Genomic DNA, 21,221 nt, shown 5'->3' on the forward strand with positions numbered 1-21,221 from the left:
GGAAGCTATTATTGTTCCAAGAACTATTTGATTAAAATGAACTTTTGTTCTTGGGAAAACCCCTTTAAGTATATGGGGAAAGCCAGAGGCGTAGCTAAGGGTTCAACTCAGGGGAGTTAAATATCTGAGTGGGCCCCTAACCGGTAACCCAGATTAAAACTATGGTGGTGGACGTTAATAATAGGTATAAGGGAACCTCAGCGGACGACCGTGCTGTTACTAAAACAAATCTGTGCACAAAGGCCAACAGTGAGATTACCGCTATACGGTGATATATAGTACTAGTTACCAGTTCTGGCGACCATATAAGGTTGAAACCAGAAGTTTACATACTATATAAAAAGACACATATGCATGTTTTTCTAAATATCTGTCATGAAATCAGAATAAACCTTTCCCATTGTAGGTCAATTGCCATAATTTTTAATATTTGCCAAATGGCAGAATAATGAGAGAATGTTTTAAGGCATTTTATTACTTACTGCAAAGTCAAAAGTTTCCATAAACTAAGATTGCTATGCCTTTAAACAATTCTGAACTCCCCATATGATGATGTCAGGTGTTTGGAAGCTTCTGATAGGTTTTTTGGCAACATCTGAGTTAGAGACACACCTGTGGATGTATTTTAATCCATACCTGAAACACACTGCTCCTTTGTGTAGCATCATGGGAAAGTCTAAAGAAGTCAGCCAAGATATCTGGAAGAGAATTGTGGACTTGCACAAGTCTGGCTCATCCTTGGGTACAATTTCAGGATTGGAGTCTGAGCCCATTTTGGTGGAATCTGAGTCGGTATAAAATAGACCAACTCCGACTCCTAAAATACATAATAAATTGGGTACAGTAGTTCAATGCAGTTTGTGGGGAATATTTTTTCATAAGAATTTGGGAAAATTATGAAATGTCCTATTCCTGATCTAAGGGTCTAGGCTTTTAGCTGAGATGAATCTGTTCTACAGTAAATTTATCACTTAAACATGAGCCATGTATGAGGGAGTCAGAGTCGTGGAGTCGGTGTCATGGAAATTGAGTAGTCGGAGGTTTAGCTTACCGACTCCACAGCCCTACGTGAAGGTGCCTCGTTCATCTGTACAAACAGTTACACGCAAGTACAACAAGATGGGAATGTCCAGCCATCATACCGCTCAGGAAGGAGACTGGTTCTGTGTCCCAGAGATGAACGTGCTTTGGCCTGACATGTGCATATCAACCCAAGGACAAAAGCAAAAGACCATGTGAAGACAATGGTGGAAGCTGGTAAGATTGTGTCCAATATCCACAGTGAAACGAGTACTGTATCAACATGGGTTGAAAGATCTCTCTGCCAGGAAGAAGCCATTACTCCAAAAGAAGCATAAAAAAGCCAGATTAAAATGTTTGCAAATGCACACAAGAACAAAGACCTTAATTTTTGGAGACATGTCCTTTGGTCTGATGAAACTAAAATTGAACTTTTTGGGCATAATGACCATCGCTATGTTTGGAGGTAAAAGGGAGAAGCTTGGAAGCCTATAAACACCATCCCAACTGTAAAACACGGGGGTGGCAACATCATGTTGTGGGGTTGTTTTGCTGCAGGAGAGACTGGTGCACTTAACAAAATAGATGGCATAAGAAGAAAAGAAGATTATGTGGCAATACTGAAGCAACATCTCAAGACATCAGCCAGGAAGTTGAAACTTGGGCGGGAATGGGTCTTCCAAATGGAAAATGACCCAAAGCTTACTGCCAAAATCGTAACAAAGTGGCTTAAGGATAACAAAGTCAATGTTTTGGAGTGGCCATCACAAAGCCCTGATCGCAATCCTATTGAAAATTTATGGCAAAACTGAAAAGGCAGGTGCGAGCAAGGCGACCTACAAACCTGGATCAGTTACACCAGTTTTGTCAGGAGGAATGGGCCCAAATTCCGACCGACTATTGTAAGAAGCTTGTGGAAGGATATCCCAAACGTTTGACCCAAGTCATTCAGTTTAATGGCAATGGTACGAAATGGTAATGAAATGGTATGTAAGCTTTTGACTTTGCAGTAAGTAATAAAAATGCCTTCAAACATTCTTTCTTTCTTTTTCTCTTTCTCTCGCTTTATTTCATGTCAGATATTGAGAAAAACATGCATATGTATCTTTTTATATAGTGTGTGTGTATATAAACTTCTGGTTTCAACTGTAAGTGATTACAATGCAGTTATATATAGTGACTTACAGCTGATGTTCTTTGTGATGGAGGTGTTCACTTTTCCCGTCTTGTCCATCCAGCCCAGACCGATATGACAACTTCTCCTGCCAGGACTTGTATGCAGAGATTCCAACAAAGGCACATTTGGCTTCTCACAATTCCAGCACATGTATTTCCAACCTGCACAAATTCCTTATCCTGCTGTCACCCCAATACTGAGCTGTTGCTGCCGTATGTGTCCCTATCAGTGCACCTGCTGTGTGGTACAATAAGTGCTCCACATAGTATTGCCCATCACTGTGCCCCTTACATAGTAATAATGCCTCCTTTGTGCCCTCTAGATGGTAAAACCGACCCCTAGAAACTATTAATGCCCTGTGCAAATAGCCTAAACAGTGTCCACAAAGTGATGATGCCCTCTGTGCACCTTTTCAGGGTCACACTACTGAGTGCCACAATAATGCTTCTAAATTGCCCACTTAACATTTTAATCTTGTCCTCCGCATCCCTACATGTACAGTAATAATGGCTCATAAGTCCCCAGCATCGTTAATGTGAGCAGGCAATCATGTAACCCCAGGTATGCAGCTTGTGGTCATGTGCCTACTAGATTCTTTCGGCTTCTCTCAATTATCTTCTATTGAGAAAAGCCAAACTTATCTAGTTGATACATGCAAATAGCATACGTGTGGTCGCATGACCGCCTAATCTCATCGGTGATTTTTGGGGACTCATTACAGCAGGCAAATCCACATCCTATCATTATTTGGCAGTCTGCAGTCATGTAAAGTGACTGCAGACTTGTATCCCATGCCCGGAGAACCACTTTATGGAGAAAACCTGGTAACAGGTTCCCTTTAAAGTATGGCCACCACCTGTAAGCCCTCTTTTACAGTATACTAGTATGATTTATATAAGTTCCCAATCCGCTCTGCAAGGCACAAAAAACACCTTTTCTTAAACTCACAGAAGTTGCGGTCCGGTCCGTTGGACATCTCTGGTTGTGATCTGAAGCATCCTCTCTTCTTACGATCTCTGTCCTCCTTCACTGCTTTGTGTGGATGACTCATCCGACATCATCCAGTCTTCTCCATCGCGCTCCTGTGCGGCCGCACTTCTTTCTGTCCTGTTGAGGGCAGAATCAAGTACTGTAGTGCGCATGTGCTTGGAAAGGCCAAAGAGCACTGATGACTGGTAGGTAAAGTTGGAGCATGCATACTACAGTACTTTGTTGTGCCCTCGGTAGGACAGAGAGAAGTGCGGCCGCACAGGAGCGCAATGGAGGAGACTGGATGATGTCCGATGAGTCATCCACACGAAGCAGGGAAGGAGGACCGTGATCGTAAGAAGAGAAGAAGCGCCGGACCAAGAGCAGAGATGTCCATTGGGCTGTCCTGTAGGTGAGTATAATAAAACTTTTTTTGCGTCTTGCAGAGGGGATTTGAGACTTACAGGTGCTTCTCACTAAATTAGAATAGCATCAAAAAGTTAATTTATTTCAGTTCTTCAATACAGAAAGTGAAACTCCTATATTATATAGAGTCATTACAAACAGTGATCTATTTCTGTTAACGTTGATGATTATGGCTTACAGTTAATGAAAACACAAGTCATTTTCTCAGTAAATTGGAATAATTAACAAAATACACCTACAAAGGCTTCCTAAGCGTTTAAAAAGGTCCCTCAGTCTGTTTCAGTAGGCTCCACAATCATGGGGAAGACTGCTGACTTGACAGATGTCCAGAAGGCAGCCATTGACACACTCCAAAAGGAGGGTAAGCAACAAAAGGTAATTGCTAAAGAAGCTGGCTGTTCAGAGTGCTGTATCCAAGCATATTAATGGAAAGTTGAATGGAAGGAAAAAGTGTGGTAGAAAAAGATGCACAAGCAACCGGGATAACCGCAGCCTTGAAAGTATTATTAAGAAAAGGCCATTCAAAAATTTGGGGGAGATTCACAAGGAGTGGACTGCTGCTGGAGTCATTGTTTGAAGATCCACCACACACAGAAGTATCCAGGAGATGGGCTACAAGTGTCGCATTCCTTGTGTCAAGCCACTCATGACCAATAGACATCGCCAGAAGCATCTTACCTGGGCCAAGGAGAAAAAGACCTGGACTGTTGCTCAGTGGTCCAAGGTGTTGATTTCAGATGAAAGTAAATTTTGCATTTCATTTGGAAATCAAGGTCCCAGAGTCTGGAGGAAGACTGGAGAGGCACACAATCCAAGCTGCTTGAGGTCTAGTGTGAAGTTTCCACAATCAGTGATGGTTTGGGGAGCCATGTCATCTTCTGGTGTAGGTCCACTGTGTTTTATCAAGACCAAAGTCAGCGCAGCCGTCTACCAGGAAATTTTAGAGCACTTCATGCTACCCTCTGCTGACAAGCTTTTTGGAGATGGGAAATTTTATTCTCCAGCAGGACTTGGCACATGTTCACACTACCAAAAGTACCAATACCTGGTTTACAAACAACAGTATCACTGTGCTTGATTGGCCAGCAAACTCTCCTGACCTTAACCCCATAGAGAATCTATGGGGTATTGTCAAGAGGAAGATGAGTGACCCAACAATGTAGACGAGCTTAAGGCTGCTATCAAAGCAACCTGGGCTTCCATAACACCTCAGCAGTGCCACAGGCTGATCGCCTCCATGCCACGCCACATTGATGCAGTAATTGATGCAAAAGGAGCTCCGACCAAGTATTGAGGGCATTTACTGAACATACATTTCAGTAGGCCAACATTTCAGATTTTAAAAACATTTTCAAGCTGTTGTTATAAAGTATTCTAATTTACTGAGATAATGACTTTTGTGTTTTCAAAATCATCAACATTAACTGAAATAAACACTTGAAATGGATCACTCTGTAATGACTCTATATAATGAGTGTCACTTTTTGGATTGAAGAACTGAAATAAATTAACTTTTTGATGATATTCTAATTTAGTGAGATGCACATGTACATATAACATACCAGTAGGCTGCAACATGGCTGAAAGATGCTGGACGTACTTTATATGGGGAAAACCTGGTGACAGGTTCCGTTTAAGAACTTTATACAAATAATTAGCCTCTTATAATGAAATTATTAGGCTAAGTGCCCACGATGCAGAAATGCCCCTGCATCTCCCTGGCAGAAAAACGCATGCAGATTGTACATGCGGATTTTGCATGCGTTTTTCCTGCCCGGGACAAGCGTGATTGAAGCGTTTTGCACATGCAGGTTGTCAAGCGCTTTCCAAGTGATTTTTAGAATCACTTGGAAAGTGCTTGACAACCTGGTCATACTATATAAATCCTTGCTTAAAAAAACGCATATTTGGCACACAGCCTTAAAGGGGTTGTCCTGTCTAAAATTATAAGTCGCTCTATGTGACTGCAGACTTGTGAATCCTCACATTGCGTCTGCTGTGTCCTGTGGGGATTCGCAGTTGCCGGGAGCGAGTAGGCACATGACTACAAGTATATGATATAAATACTCCTCGCCACATTCCAACTTTACAGTTTCCAGCCTCAATCCAATACATGTGCATTGAGCAAGGCCGTGCCCACCTATTCGGTATGTGACCTGGAGTATGTAAAGCACATACTTGTAGTGCCTGCTCCCGGCAATGGCGAATCCTCACAGCATGGTGTATGCACAATGTGAGGATTCACATGTCTGCAGTTACATAGAGTGACTTGTAGTTTTAGACGGGACAACCCCTTAAATACAGTGCTGCTCATGCCATAATTACTGTATAGGGGCTTGTTATACTAACAGGCTGGGGATTATAATAAGCCCCATACCTCACAATCTCAGAACACAAGGCCCCCAGCGCCACCCCCACTACCCCAAATCAGCTCTCACTCCCATAGTAACATAATTTGCCTTCATTTATTTAAAAAAAATAAAAATAATAATAATAAACTTGTTCCAGCAGAGCAGCCCTTACATTTATGAATGTGATGAATCTGCTTGATCTGGTTAAGCATTGTCTTGGCACATGGCCTAAGGACCCAGGGTCCAGCGTGGACCAATCAGCATGCATGGGGTGAAGCTAACCCGCAGCGTTGCCAGCCTGTAAGAACATCAGGTTAGCAGCGCTCCAGCCCACACCGTACGCTGCACGGAGACTCTGCGATTGGCTACTGTGCTGCAGAGTCTCAGCCAGACTGAGAACAGGCAGCGTCCGTGACATCAGAGAGCCGCAGTCGCCCAGAAGCGGCCGTGGCTCCGGGTGGGCCCCATCATGTGAAGGGGCCTGGAGTGACGGCCCCCTCTGCAATGCTTTTCTGAAAAGGGATAACCCAGATATGTATAAATACACAGTCATGGCTGAAAGTGTTGGCACCCTTGAAATTGTTGCTGAAAATGAAGTATTTCTCCCAGAAAATTATTGTAATTACAAATGTTTTGTTCTACACATGTTTTTTTCCTTTCTGTGTATTGTAACAACACAAAAAAAAACTGAGGGAAAAAAAGGCAAATTGTTTTGTTTTTTTCCTCAAAAATGGGCAAAACAAAATTGTTGGCACCCTCAACTTAATATTTAGTTGCACACCCTTTTGGAATAAATTACTGCAATCAATCACTTCCTATAACAATCAACAAGCTGCTTACACCTCTCAACTGGAATTTTGGACCACTCTTTCTTTTTTTTTTTTTTTTTTTGCATATCGCCCACTCCTGTTACTTGCCACAGATAAGTTTGAACAAGCATGACATGCTTGAAATAAAGTTGTTTACCTACAATTTTGCAGAGGTGGCAACAATTTTGTCTGGGCCATTTTGGGGGTTTTGTGTGAAATGTTTTTTTTTTTTTCTGTTTTTTAATTTTTTTATGTTCCAATGCACACAAAGGAAATATACGTGCATAACAAAGCACGTGTTATTTCAATCATTTTCTGGGAGAAGTACTTCATTTTCTGGAACAATTTCAAGAGTGCCAACACTTTCAGCCATGACTGTACACACTGGACAATACAGGTAGTCATTGCTGCCTTTTGGGTTCTTAAAGGGAACTTTTCATTAGGTTTTCATGTGTTTTAAACTGCTTTCCAACACTTTTGATGTATGGGTCAATACCATTCTTGGTGCCTAGCCTAATACAAGCCTTATTGTCCAACCCCATTGCACCTGAAGTGAGTGAGGTTTATACTAGGCCGTGTGCATAATGAATGTGACTATAGGAGTAATGAAATCATTGCTTACAGAAAAAAAAGGTTTTTTTTTTTTTTTTACACACCCCACTTCTCAGGCACTCCTCTTTGAGTTGACAATTATAAAGCTCATCACACTTCTGTAACACATTCAGCTACCAGTGGTTTGTTCTGAGTGCAGTGTTATCCCTTGATTTGCTTATTAAAGTTAATAGGGCATATGCCCTATTATCACATGGCTCAGTGAGAGCTGTGATTAGGAGACCTGCTCTGAAGGCAGTTGATGATGGACTTTGCAAGATTTATAACAGCAACTTGTCAGGGGCTGAGAGGGAGTAGTAAGGAAGTGAGCAGAAAAACTGCTGTCTATAAATCAATGGACTCGAGAGAGGTGAAGGGGTTATTAAGTTAACCCCTCTCTTGAAATGCACACAAGTCTTGCTGTTCAGTCTTTTTGCGTTTTTAGTTACAAGAAGTGACCTGACCATTCTGCAGGTGGTTTCCGTTTGGAAGCCACTCACTTTTTTTTTTTAATAGATAATGGGGGAAAAAAAACACTGGTTGAAAAGCTGCAGCAAAAAAAGACTCTTCAGGAAAAATATTGCCTGCAATTTTTTTGAAGCGTTTTCTGGTTGAAAAACTCAGCGTCTCAAAAAACATTGTGTGCACGTACTTTCAATAGTTTGGGAAGTACATTGAATAATATGTGTTTATACTTAGAATTTCCAGATCCAAAGGAAAAAATAAACAGATCAATTTGGGTATAATTATATGCACTAATAAGGTTATAGCAGATTGATTTTTTTTTTTCTTATGACTGAAAAAAAATCTGTGTTATGGCACATCTTTATGTGTAAATTCAGCTAAATGTGCATGTATGTCCTAAAGGAAGAGAATAATGAAATTATTCCCAGCAGAGATTAGAAGAATTAATAAGTAATGGCCTTCATATTGGGAAGAAAGAAGGTCATAGAAACTCTACAAAGAGCAACTGAAGAAATAAATTGGGAGATACCGTATGTATGTATAGATATAGATAGATATTTTTTTTTTAATTGGCTAAATTTGGGGGGGTGTGTATAATGGCCAAATCGATAAGTCTGTTGGACAAAATGAAAGGTCAGGGAGAGGGGCTAGGTTCATCCTGTCGGACATTCTAGTTTCCTATACAAATAACCTTTCTATGTTTGTTTTTTTTGTACCCCTTTATACCATTTGTGCCTGAGGATATACAGTGGTGTGTAAGTGTTTTCCCCCTTCCTGATTTCTTATTCTTTTGCATGTTTATCACACTTAAATGTTTCAGATCACAAAACAAATTGAAATATTGGACAAAGATAACACAAAATGCAGTTTTTAAACGAAGGTCTTTATTATTAAAGGAAAAAGAAACCCAAACCTACAGGGCCCTGTGTGAAAAAAGTGATTCCCCCCCCCCCCCCTCCTTAAAACATAAATTAACTGTAGTTTATCACATCTTTGGGAAGCTGAGTTCAATTTCCCCAGCCATACACATGCCTGATTACTGCCACACCTGTTCTCAATCAAGAAATCACTTAAATAGGATCTACCTGACAAAGTAAAGTAGACCAAAAGCTAGACATCATGCTGCAATCCAAAGAAATTCAGGAACAAATAAGAAACAATCAGCCTGTAGAAGGTTATAAAGCCATTTCCAAAGCTTTGGGACTCCAGCAAACCACAGTGAGAGACATTATCCACAAATGGCGAAAACATGGAACAGTGGTGAACCTTCTGACGACCTACGGTATGTGCCCACGATCTGTAATGGCAGCGTTTTGGACGCAGCTCACCTGCGCTGCGTCCTAAATGCTGCGTTCTACAGTAGCACAGTGGATGGGATTTCTAGAAATCCGATGCCCACTGTGCTTCTATTTGACTCCGAGTAAACTCATCGGCGGCGTGGCTTTATGAGCCTCAGCATTTCAATTTCTGTTGTGAAGACGCTAGTCTCCATAACATACATTCTATTATGGAAATTTCTAGGATGCGGTAGCTCCGCATGTGTTCAATGATAGCCTGATCGTGGGCACATACCCTCATCCAAGAGGTCACAAAAGACCCCACAACAACATCCAAAGAACTGCAGGCCTCACTTGCCTCAGTTAGGGTCAGTGTTCATGACTCCACCATAAGAAAGACACTGGGCAAAAATGGCATGCATGAATGCATGGCAGTGTTGCAAGACGAAAACCACTGCTGAGCAAAAATAACATAAAGGCTAGTCTCAGTTTTGCCAAGACTTTTGGGAGATTACACTGTGGACTGACGAGACAAAAGTTGAACTTTTTGGAATGTGTATGTCCCATTAATTTGGCATATAAATAACACAGCATTTCAGAAAAGGAACATCATACCAACAGTAAAATATGGTGGCGGTAGTGTGATGATCTGGGGCTGTTTTGCTGCTTCAGGTCCTGGAAGACTTGCTATGGTAAATGGAACCATGAATTCTGCTGTCTACCAAAAAATCTGGAAAGAGAATGTCTGTCCATCTGTTTGTGACCTCAAGCTGAAGTGTACTTGGGTTATGCAGCAGGACAATGATCCAAAACATACCAGCAAGTTCACCTCTGATTGGCTTAAGAAAAACAAAATTAAGACTTTGGCGTGGCCCAGTCAAAGTCCTGACCTTAATCCAAGATGCTGTGGCATGACCTTTTAAAAATACAGTTCATGCTTTAAACCCTCCAATTTGGCTGAATTTGCAAAGATGAGTGGGCTAAAATTCCTCCAGAGCGTTGTAAGAGACTCCATTGCCAGTTATCGCAAGCGCTTGATTGCAATTGTTGCTGCAAAGTGTGGTCCAATCAGTTATTTAGGTTTAGGTGGCAATCATTTTTTCACACAGGGCCCTGATGGTTTGGCTTTCTTTTTTCCTTAAAGCGCACCTGTCAGGATTGTGCTCAGTAAACCACACACACTGTCTGGTGAGCGACATTACACTGATTAATATGATACCTTGGTTGATGAAATCAGTCCTGTGGTTCTTGTGTAATCTTTAATTCAGTTTGGAGATAATGATATGCCTGTGCTTCGGGGCGGCCTGTGGGGTGGGCTCTATCTGGTGCTCTGCTTACATATTCATCTATATGCTCTTATGACAGCTCACTGATCTTTCACTGACCTGCCTCCTATTTTACATAATGCATTTAGTAGTGCGGGGCTAGGTAAAATAGGAGGCAGGTCAGTGAACAATCAGTGAGCTGTCATAAGAGCATATAGATGGATATGTAAGAAGAGCACCAGATAGAGGCCGCCCCGAAGCACGAGCATATCATCTACAAACTAAAAGTAAAGATTACATAAGAACCACAGGATGGATTTAATCAACCAAGGTATCATTCTACTCAGTGTAACGGTGCTCACCTGACAGTGTATGTAGTTTAATGAGCACAATTCTGCTGACGGGTGCGCTTTAATAATAAAGACCTTTATTTAAAAACTTTATTTTGTGTTTACTTGTGTTATCTTTGTCTAATATTTAAATTTGTTTTGTGATCTGAAACATTTAAGTGTGACAAACATGCAAAAGAGTAAGAAATCAGGAAGGGGGCAAACCATTTTCACGCCACTGTTTGTGAAGCGAGTGGGAAGCATTGCAATAGTTTATGTAACACACAATAGTGATTTTGGAAAGGAAGAAAAGGGCTTTGTTTTCTAATCTCTTTATAAAGGAAGCTGACAATATGGAAAAAGTAGCAGTAATCATGACAAAACTGATATAATAAAAGATAAACTGAAGGTGATATCTGATTGACTTTGGTAAAAAAAAAAAAAAAAGTTAAAAAGCAGTTCTAATAGACTATGCTTCAGTGGATGCAATTCCAGCGTGCCTGATCATACAGAGCAGTTTGTATTCCACTGGAGACATATTAACCATGTCTCCTATGTGGCTTCTGTCATCTAGGGACAATCCAGATTACCGTATGTTCTGCTCACAGATTCTTCCCAGTGGAATAGAATGCTTTTGTGGTTTTTTTTTTTTTTTTTTTTACTTATTGTAGTCAGTTCAGGTCCAATGACATGGAAAATAGCATTAGTTATACCTGTTAAATCTAACTTATTGGTGGTGTGAACGGAGTCAAATTGCATGTGCATGTTCAGGCACAGCAGAGGATGTTCACATCAGATTCTTCTGCCAGTTCAGGATTTGTTACATTTTAGTGTTGTTCAGGGGTGAGATTCAATTTTTTTAACAGGTTCCCTGTTTGTGATAGGAAACCACGCTCACTTAAAAGCCCCCCATTTTTAAAGCCACACTGTTTTTCTAGCCACACCCATTTTCCCTCACCCACACAAGTAACAGTAACTAAAAGTAAAGGTGCTTTACTCTTTTTACCCCACCTGTACCTTCATATATAGTCTCATTGCCTCACCTCACCACTTGTGAACTCGGCCCTAACCCACCTCTTCAACCTATCACTAACTTCTGGTACCTTACCCCCTGCTTTCAAACATGCCACAATCACGTCTATGCTCAAAAAGCCATCCCTCGACCCTACTGCTATGTCAACTATCGCCCCATATCGCTGCTCCTATTTGCTTCCAAACTCCTTGAGCAACATGTTCACGCTAAACTTTCCTCCCATCTCTCATCTAACTCTCTCTTCGACAACCTACAATCTGGTTTCCATCCCCATCATTCTACTGAAACCGTCCTGACCAAAATTACTAATGACCTACTTACAGCCAAAGCTAACAGACAATTTTCTATACTCCTCCTTCTAGACCTTTCCTCTACCTTTGACACAGTTGACCACTGCCTCTTACTACAGATCCTCTCTTCCCTTGGCGTCAAAGACCTTAACCTATCCTGGATCTCCTCATACCTTTCCAACCTCACATTTAGCGTCTCCCACTCTCACACCACCACCCCGCCCTCTCTCTATTGGAGTCCCTCAAGGCTCTGTCCTAGGACCCCTACTCTTCTCCATCTATACCCTTGGCCTGGGACAACTCATAAATTCCCATGGCTTCCAGTACCACCTATACGCTGATGACACTCAGATCTACCTCTCTCGCCCTGGCGTCGCCTCTCTGCTGTCCAGAGTCCCAGAGTGTCTATCACCCATATCTTCCTTCTTCTCCTCTCGCTTCCTCAGGCTCAATGTGGACTAAACTGAACTCATAATCTTTCCTCCATCTCGCATATCTTCCCCACCTCATCTTTCTATCACAATAAATGACATCACACTTTCCCCTACACTGGCAATCCGCTGCCTCGGAGTAACCCTTGACTCTTCCTTCCTTCAAACCCCACATCCAAGCTCTCGCCACCTCCTGTCGCCTCCAGCTCATAAATATTTCCAGAATCCGTCCTTTCCTCAACCCTCAATCCACTAAACTGCTTGTGCATGCCCTCATCCTCTCCTGCCTCAACTACTGCAACACCCTCCTCTGTGGCCTATCTGCTAACACTCTCGCACCCCTCGAGTCCATCCTTAACTCTGCTGCGCGACTAGTTAATTTCTCGCCTCGCTACTCCTCTGCTACCCCCCTTTGCAAATCCCTTCACTGTCTCCCAATTGCCCAGCGTATCCAGTTCAAAATACTAACACTGACCTACAAAGCCATCCATAACCTTTCTCCTTACATCTCTGAACTAATCTCTCGATATATTCCCTTACATAATCTCCGGTCCTCCAAAGACCTCCTTCTCTCCTCCACACTTATTCGTTCCTCACACAATTGCCTCCAAGACTTCTCCCGAATATACCCCATCCTCTGGAATTCTGTGCCCCAACACGTCCGACTATCCACCACACTCGGATCCTTCAGACGGAACATGAAAACCCATCTCTTCAAGAAAGCCTACAGCCTGCCATGACACCGCTGCCTCCTCAATAGAGATGAGTGGTGTTCCACTAGAACTGTTCGCCAATCTCAAATTCGAGCTGTTTTGGGCGGTGTTCGAGTCGTTCGAATGCGAACTTTTTGCAAAAAATTCTGCTGTTCGAGGTTGTTAGATAACTGTTCGTGCACCAAAAGTGTAACTGGATTTTTTCACATCATGCAGGGATTGTTTGCCACTCACTGTAATGCCACAGCCATGGTGGTTGTGGCATTACAGTGATTGCCCAAATCGATGGGAACAGTGCTCACAGTGAAACATGAAAAGCCGGCAATTCAGCAGCGGCATACACCGGTACCCGACAATTTAGAACAGAAAGAATAGAGCATAACACATAGATTAGATAGATAGAAACATGTCAGTCACACATATAAGTGCAGTGACCGTGTTGGCTGCTGTACTTGTCATTTAGTGTTAAAGGATTTATTTAAAAAAAAGTGTTTTCATGCACCCGTCTCTTTAAAAAAGCCGGCCGGCAATTCAGCATCAGTACCCGACAATTTAGAACAGAAAGAACAGAGCATCACACATAGATTAGATAGATAGAAACATGTCAGTAACCCCACTTCCTAGGGTGAGGGCTGAGAGAGGCGTCACACTTGTGTTTTTTTTAACCTTCACTATGGGGTTAGTAATGGGGGTGTCTTATAGACTCCTCTCCATTACTAACCTGGGCTTGATGTCAGCTGGCATTATAAGCTGACATCAACCCCAGCCCTATTACCCCACTGCCACCACTACAGGGTAGTGGGAAGAGCGAGGCTAAGTGCCAGAATTGGCGCATCCAATGGATGCGCCATTTCTGGGGCGGCTGACGGCTGGTGTTTCTAGCCTGGGAGGGGGCCAATATTCATGGCACCCTTCCTGGGCTATTAATATCAGCCCCAAGCTGTCTGCCTAGCCTTTGCTAGCTATTAAAATAGGGGGGACCCCCATGTCATTTTTTGGGGGTCCCCCATTTTAATAGCTAGTAAAAGCTAGATATTCAGCTGGGGGCTGATATTAGTAGCCTGGGAAGCTCCGTGGGTATTACCCCCTTCCCAGGCTTCAAACATCTGCCCCAGCCATCTGCTTAACCTCCGCTAGAGACTAAAATTACTGGGAACCCTACGCCAATTTTTTTTTCAATAAATCCTTTATTTTAACACTAAATGACAAGTACAGTAATCAACACTATCACTGTACTTATTATATGTGTGACTGACATGTTTCTATCTATCTAATCTATGTGTGATTCTCTATTCTTTCTGTTCTAAATTGTCGGGTACCGATGCTGAATTGCCGGCCGGCTTTTTTAAAGAGTGTCTTCTGAGCAGTTTGTCAGCTTTTGGACACCTTTTGAAGGTGTTTTCTATGTGTTTTTGTTTGCCTGCCATTGGTTTTAACGGTGTTCGACGGTGTTCTAAGGTGTTCGACGAACCGAACCCGAACACTACGGGGGGTGGCTCAACACTACTCCTCAACACCACTGCAGCTGCTGCCTTACCAACACCGGACATGCGCCTCATCAACACTGGAGCTGCTGCAACCCCCCACCTACTGTCTCCTTCCCCATTCCTGTAGAATGTAAGCCCGCAAGGACAGGGTCCTTTTCCCTCTGTACCAGTCTATCATTGTTTATTTGTTACTGTAAGTGATATCTTTATTTTGTATGTAACCCCTTCTCATGTACGGCACCATGGAATCAATGGTGCTATATAAATAAATAATAATGTGGTTAGATGATAGAAAATAGTTTGCAGTTCCTTTTTAACCCTTACACAGTGGGCGTGACAGAGCATTTAACTAGCCTCTGCCTCCAGGGTTGTTTGGCTGCCCAGCACCAGTCTCTTTAGCTTCATTAATGGCTTCCGGTCTGATTTCCTTGGCTGACCTCCCACCAACTGTGAGCTATCAATCACTCTGAAGAGGCTGGTGTTGCCGGGGCAACAACCTGGTGAAGAAGAGGCTTCTTTACGCTGTGTGCCCACTATGTGTTTTTTTTAAGTGTTTCCACAGTGGCAATTCCGCCGCAGAAACATTTAAAAAACGCTTGGTAGAAGGCCTGCCATGTTCCCCAATGATAATCCGCATGTGCTGTGCACATGCTGCGGAAATTTCCGCTGCAGATTATCATTGCGGGAAAAATCCACTGCACTACCAATTATTTTGCGTAAGCGTGGCGTTTTTGCCACCATTGATTTGCATTGAATCGCTTAATATCCGGATGACTACATGTGTACATGCAAATATTAAGCGATTCAATGTGCGGATGGTACCCGAGTCTGGAGAAGAGGAGACTCTCCTCCAGACCCGGGTACCATACTACCTGTAATAAAAAGAATTTAAATAAAAAAAATAAACATTATGCTTACCTTCTGATGGCCCCCGGTCTCCTTAGTGATGCATCCTGGCTTCCCGGCGGCTCAAAAATGGTCTAAAAGGAACTTCCATGATGTCATTTAGTCATGTGACTGGTCACGCGACCGCTGACGTCGGTGGTCGCGTGATCTATCCCATGACTAAATGACGTCATGGAAGTTCCTTTAACACCACCGCGCGCTACCGGGGGCCATCGGAAGGTAAGTATAATGTGTTTTTTGTATTTTTTTTTACCATTTTTATTCTTTCTTTTTTTTTTAACTAACTTGGTCACACTATATAAAATCCATGCCAGTTGCATGGATTTATATAGTGTGACCAAGTTGTCAAGCACTTTTCCAAGTGATGCTAAAATCGCTTGGAAAGCGTTGACAACCCGCATGCGAAAACACTTGTACCTGGCTGAAAAAACGCTTGTACAATCCGCATGCGTTTTTTCTGCCAGGGAGATGCAGAAACGTTCAGGAAAAATCCGGAGCATTTCTGCATCATGGGCACATAGCCTTAAAGGGAATCTGTCACCAGGTTTTTGCTACCTAATCTGAGAGCAGCATAATATTGAGGTTGAGATCCCGATTCCAGCAATGTGTCCCTTACCAGGTTTCTTGCTGTAGTTTTCTTAATCTGCTAATTAAAACTGATTTTATCACTAGGACTAGAAAACCTGCTGCCCTGTAGCTCTTTATAATTCTGCCTCCAACACTGATGGCAGCGTTTTGCCTATGCACAGTATACACAGAAAACTGCCAAACAGTGGTGTGGGCGGGTTTATACAGAACTCGGCATTCAGAGAACTGCTAGATCTGCAGCAGGTAACAGTGATTTTATCAAAACTATGTCAAGCAGCCCAGTAAGTGACACATTGATGCATGCAGGGTCTCTGGTCCTACATCATGCTGCTCTCAGATGAGATAGTAAACACCTGATGATGGATTCCCTTTAAGTGCTCTGTGGAGCTCTGAGTACTTAATGTCTCATTTGCATATGAATGGAACTACTAATTTGTCTGTAATGCAGGAACAGTTAGAAGATCCAAAGGTGTTGATGAATTTACATGTTAAAGACCTGCATGCCCATATATGCGGGTTACAGTGGGGGGGGATCTTATTCACAGATTCCCTTTAAAGTGTGTATGCCATTTAGCCATGTCATTTTTGGCCATGTTACACAATATTTGCTTGCATGAATACAATCCAACATGTGAAAAATATTTTTTTATAATGTGCTACATTTTCGCACATTTATTGGTTAATGCTTATGAAGACTCTAGGTATTTGTACATCACTACTGATAGGTGTGCCTCATGATGTCTAAGAAGAACATCAGATGATGTCTTGCTAATCTGTGGGGTATAAAATTGTCACTTTTACTGGATTCTTCTGGAGCGTGGCATATGTGGCCATAGTGATCAGATACGGCCAGGAAGGGTTAAGACTCTGTCACTTGTGCCAATGCCATGCACTTCAGGCAGCGTTTAATTATCCTATGGACAAGGAAATTTCCAGCCTGCTCTTCTATAGCCCTGCACAATAACTTGCCTGTGCATGTAATGCTTGGATCAAACTGACAGCACAACTTGGGGGATGGTGATTCACTGACAGGGGAATCGTCTCCTTACTTTTCATGATCTGTCAGCTTGGGAACTTTCCTCGTCTCTGTATTCCATTAGTCACTTGTAATGTGATGGCATGAATGACAGGTACACGTTTCCTATTGGTATGTGTGTGTCCTCCGCACACTTTTCTGGTTCCTGGCACCTTCCTGATGGTGTCTGTGCTGCCTGTGTAATCAAAGAACTGCAGATCCTAAACAAGTGCATTACCTTCTCCGAACAACATGGAACACAAGGTCTCTTACACACGTTTCTCTTGTTCATTGTACCTTCCATTTCCATGGCAATGCGAGACTGAGGGATTACACTGCTCAATGCCGAGTTGTGGATGTAACTGCTCTTGTTCCGGCACTGCATCAAATGGCTCTACACTTTCATACCCTAAAAGCTGGGCTGTTTCTTACAGGGGGTGGTCACTTTTTATCATTTTTCTAATAGTGTGTTGGGGACATGATTTTATGGCACTCACTAATATATAATTATTACAGGTTCTCCTCCTACACTTGTTAATGAAGCTCTTCTCACAGACTGACCAGCAGTTCTGTCTACAAAATGGCTGCTGGTAGAGGGGCATGTGGCCAGTCCTTCAGTCTCCTCCAATTGGAAAACTCCTTTGCCTTGTAAGGTGCTTTTTCAATAGTAGGATTATGAATGGTCAGGTCTGGTCACATACTTATTCTGTAGCAGTTATTTTGTGGCAGTCCTGTTGGGAAAGCTGTACAGAAGAACCTGTAAGGCTATGTTCACACATTGCGTTTTTTTTCAGCTTTTTTTTTTTATGCTTTTTTTTAATGCAAATTTTCTGCTGCGTTTTACAGTACCTGCAAAGTCTAAGAGGCAATTTGCATATGAGATTCCAGAAATCTCATGCACACACCTTAGTTTTTTGTTTGATCAGTATTTTGTGCCTTGCGTGTTTTTTTGCACAATGGAGCATGTTACTTCTTTCATCGTTTTTTTTCAGCGTAAAGTAATGGGTAGTGAAAAAACGCTGAAAAAATGCCTAGTGTGAACATGGCTATCGGGTTTTGCTGCCTTTTTAGTGAAAAAAAACAAGTACAACAAACAGTATATGAAACTCATTTATTTTTGTGATTTTATCATCTTGTCTTGGTCACTGAGATGGTTGTTTGTATTAGGGGAGTCTAATTTAAATTAGTGATGTGTAAACATTGGCTGAGCTAGGTGTGAGATTGAACAATACCTGTGGCCCACAGAGGTGTGAGATTGAACAGTGCCTGCGCAACTGAATGGCAGAACATAGTGTGCAAAATAAATAGTGTCCTACCAACTCAATTCACCGACACTGTCTTAGAAAAACAATTCACCTCCCCCCGCTGTTACATTTGTAATTCTGATTAATATGGTTTCACATATGTCTTGCATTGTGGCTCAGTGGTTAGCACTGCAGCCTTGCAGCACTGGGTTTCCTCTGGGTTCTCCGGTTTCCTCCCACACTCCAAAGACATATTATAGGGAATTTAGATTGCGAGCCCCAATGGAGACAGCAATGATAATGTATGTAAAGCGCTGTGGAATATGTTGGAGCTATATAAAAATAAATATTATTATTATCAGGGCTGTGGAGTTGGTAAGCCAAACCTCCAACTCTGACTCCTGAATTTCCTTGACACCGACTCCAACTCTGACTCCACGACTCCGACTCCCTCATACATGGCTCATGTTTAAGTGATTAATTGACTGTAGCACAGATTCATCTCAGCTAAAAGTCTAGACCCTTAGATTAGGAATAGGACAGACATTTATAGGACATTTCATAACTTTCCCAAATTCTTATGAAAAAATATTCCCCACAAACTGCATTGAACTACTGTACCCAATTTATTATATATTTTAGGAGTTGGAGTTGGTCCATTTTATACGCCTAGTGTGAACATAGCCTAATACTTACAAATTAGTAACTGTCCAAAATCATGTCCACAACATGCATATGACTCGCCCAGGGGGATATGGGGGACTCTGTACCCGGGCCTTTGCCTTCTTGGGATGTCACGGCGGTCGGCTCCCGGGCCCGTACCCTGGCGTCACTCTTTAAAAGGGGTTTGTCACTTGATGGGATGAATAACAGTTTTTTCTCGTGACGCCACCTGTGGTTCCCGGTAATGGGTACCGGCGCTGCTGCAGACCTCTGGGGCAGATGTTAGGGCAGCTGAGTTGGTGCGGCTCTCCACAGGCAGAGCACAGCTCCAGGGCAGTGTAGGTGCAGATGGTGATGCTAGCCTTTGTAGTGCAGGAGCGATAGCGTGGTAGAAATAACTGACAAACTCTGGGGTGCAGTCATCCGAGTTTACTCAGTTATTTAGGTTCCTCAGGTAGCACTAGATAGCTGACAGTCTCCCACATCGCGCTGCGTTTACCAGGCAGGGGTTCAGCACTCCCTCAAGTTTCTCAAGAGCACTTATCGGGACCCCTCTCTGTATGTTCCTTTCTTAGCCGACTTCCCGCGTTGGGTCTCTCCCTCCTGCCCTGCGCCTCGCCACACAAAGTCCCAATCGGGTACCTTGAGATCCCTCTGGGCAACTTGAAGTTCCCGGACCTTGCTTGGTGCCCTTTTCGGCGGCTTAGGTGCGAATGTGGCAACTGCACCTTGAAAGTGCAGAAGCCTCCAGTTTTCTAGCTGAGACGGAAAGTAACTTGGCTAGACCAGGGACCGGTTCCCTTCTTGCGGCCTGATCCCTCTGACGCCTGGCATATTCGGGCTTACGGGTGAATCCTGAAGTCTCATGCACACATTGCTTATTTGTGACTTGCAGATTTAAATCTGTAGAATGTCAATTCTTTCAGCGTTTTTGCTGCAGAATTCACCCATACTAATGAGCAGGGAAATAGCTGCACCAAATACTTAACCTGTGCACTTACCCTTACGCTATTTACTTGCAGATTAACTCTATATCTGCAGATAAATAGCATTTTCCAACTGTAACATTCCTTATAAAGTAGTGTCAGCACTGATGAAGGACATGGTGGCATCACGGAGCAATCCAGGCCAGACTATTACTTTGTACCATGCCTGAGGAAGGGGGGAGGTTCTCCCCTCCATGCTCTTTGAATCCCCTCTAACTCTTAAATAGACATAAAATAGTGCATTTGTACACCTGGGTCCAATATGCTGCATATTTTATTTCTCTACTTTTTCTTCCTTTTTGATTCTCTTGTTTAGAATACATTCAGGATTTTATCCACATGCCAAAACTATACTAAAGTATTGATTTTCAATATCTGGATTATAATTCTGAGTGTAATTCTTAATCTAGAATGGTAGCGATTGCATAGTATTCTCTAACAATGCTTTTTATTAATTAATGTTTGGGTGCAAAATAATTCTATATTGTAATAGTGTCTTTATCTATTACAGAATGGCCATTCTGTCACTGAAGACACAGGGAAATGTGCCAACAAGGTAAGATGTGTCATCCTTCCTGCTTAATACTTGCAGACTCTTGTCACAGGCTGGATGGCAGTCATTCTAGGGCATCCCATATGGTGATCATCCTACAAGATAATCTTTGCTGTATTTGACCTGAAGGTGAAAGTCTTCAGGAAAGCTTTACATGACAGTCGCATCTTGGGAGCTGCTTCTATGTATAAAGGTTACAGTGTACAATGTTGCTTACATTAGTAACTAGACCAAATGAAGATGGAAAATGTAAGGCTTTATTCACAATTGCTTTGGCGTTTGTCAGAAACAGACACTGTAGGAAGGGTCTTATCCTGGTGCTCTAGGCCAGAGAAACCAAGATTAGACCTGCCCACAGGGCCACCCCAAAACACAAGTATGTTCCTAATCATAGAGACAGCCAGCCAAAGACAGAAAGGGGCGGCGTGTGGGCAGATTTATCTTGCTGATCTGGCCTAGAGCACCAGGACAAGACCCTGCCTACAGTCCGGATCCCGCACCTGCTCAATTTACCTTGTACGGAAGGCACAGTAATCCCTGCCACCTGTGGAGCAGGAAGCTTGTGCGCAGGCACTGGGAAGGCAGAGTGACTCACCGGCGCCTGCGCGGGATCCGGCCGGATACTGCACGTCA

General features: G+C 42.7%; 1 protein-coding gene and 1 long non-coding RNA gene across 4 annotated transcripts in view; one reads left to right on the forward strand and one right to left on the reverse strand.

The window, feature by feature from the left end:
• The window catches only part of LOC141219705 (uncharacterized), a 186,940-nt gene that overhangs the window by 56,033 nt on the left and 109,686 nt on the right, over window positions 1-21,221 (reverse strand). The gene's annotated exons all lie outside the window — the stretch shown is intronic.
• Window positions 1-21,221, forward strand: part of RPS6KA1 (ribosomal protein S6 kinase A1) — a 177,679-nt gene that overhangs the window by 23,411 nt on the left and 133,047 nt on the right. For all 3 annotated transcript variants that reach the window (XM_073666160.1, XM_073666161.1, XM_073666164.1), the window contains exon 2: window positions 20,547-20,591. In XM_073666160.1, the coding sequence (XP_073522261.1) occupies window positions 20,547-20,591 (45 nt within the window). The remainder of the gene's footprint in view (window positions 1-20,546; window positions 20,592-21,221) is intronic.

Source organism: Phyllobates terribilis, unplaced genomic scaffold (assembly GCF_046119375.1).
Source record: "Phyllobates terribilis strain yellow unplaced genomic scaffold, ASM4611937v1 Scaffold_2__4_contigs__length_985480577, whole genome shotgun sequence".
Lineage (NCBI taxonomy): Eukaryota > Metazoa > Chordata > Amphibia > Anura > Dendrobatidae > Phyllobates > Phyllobates terribilis.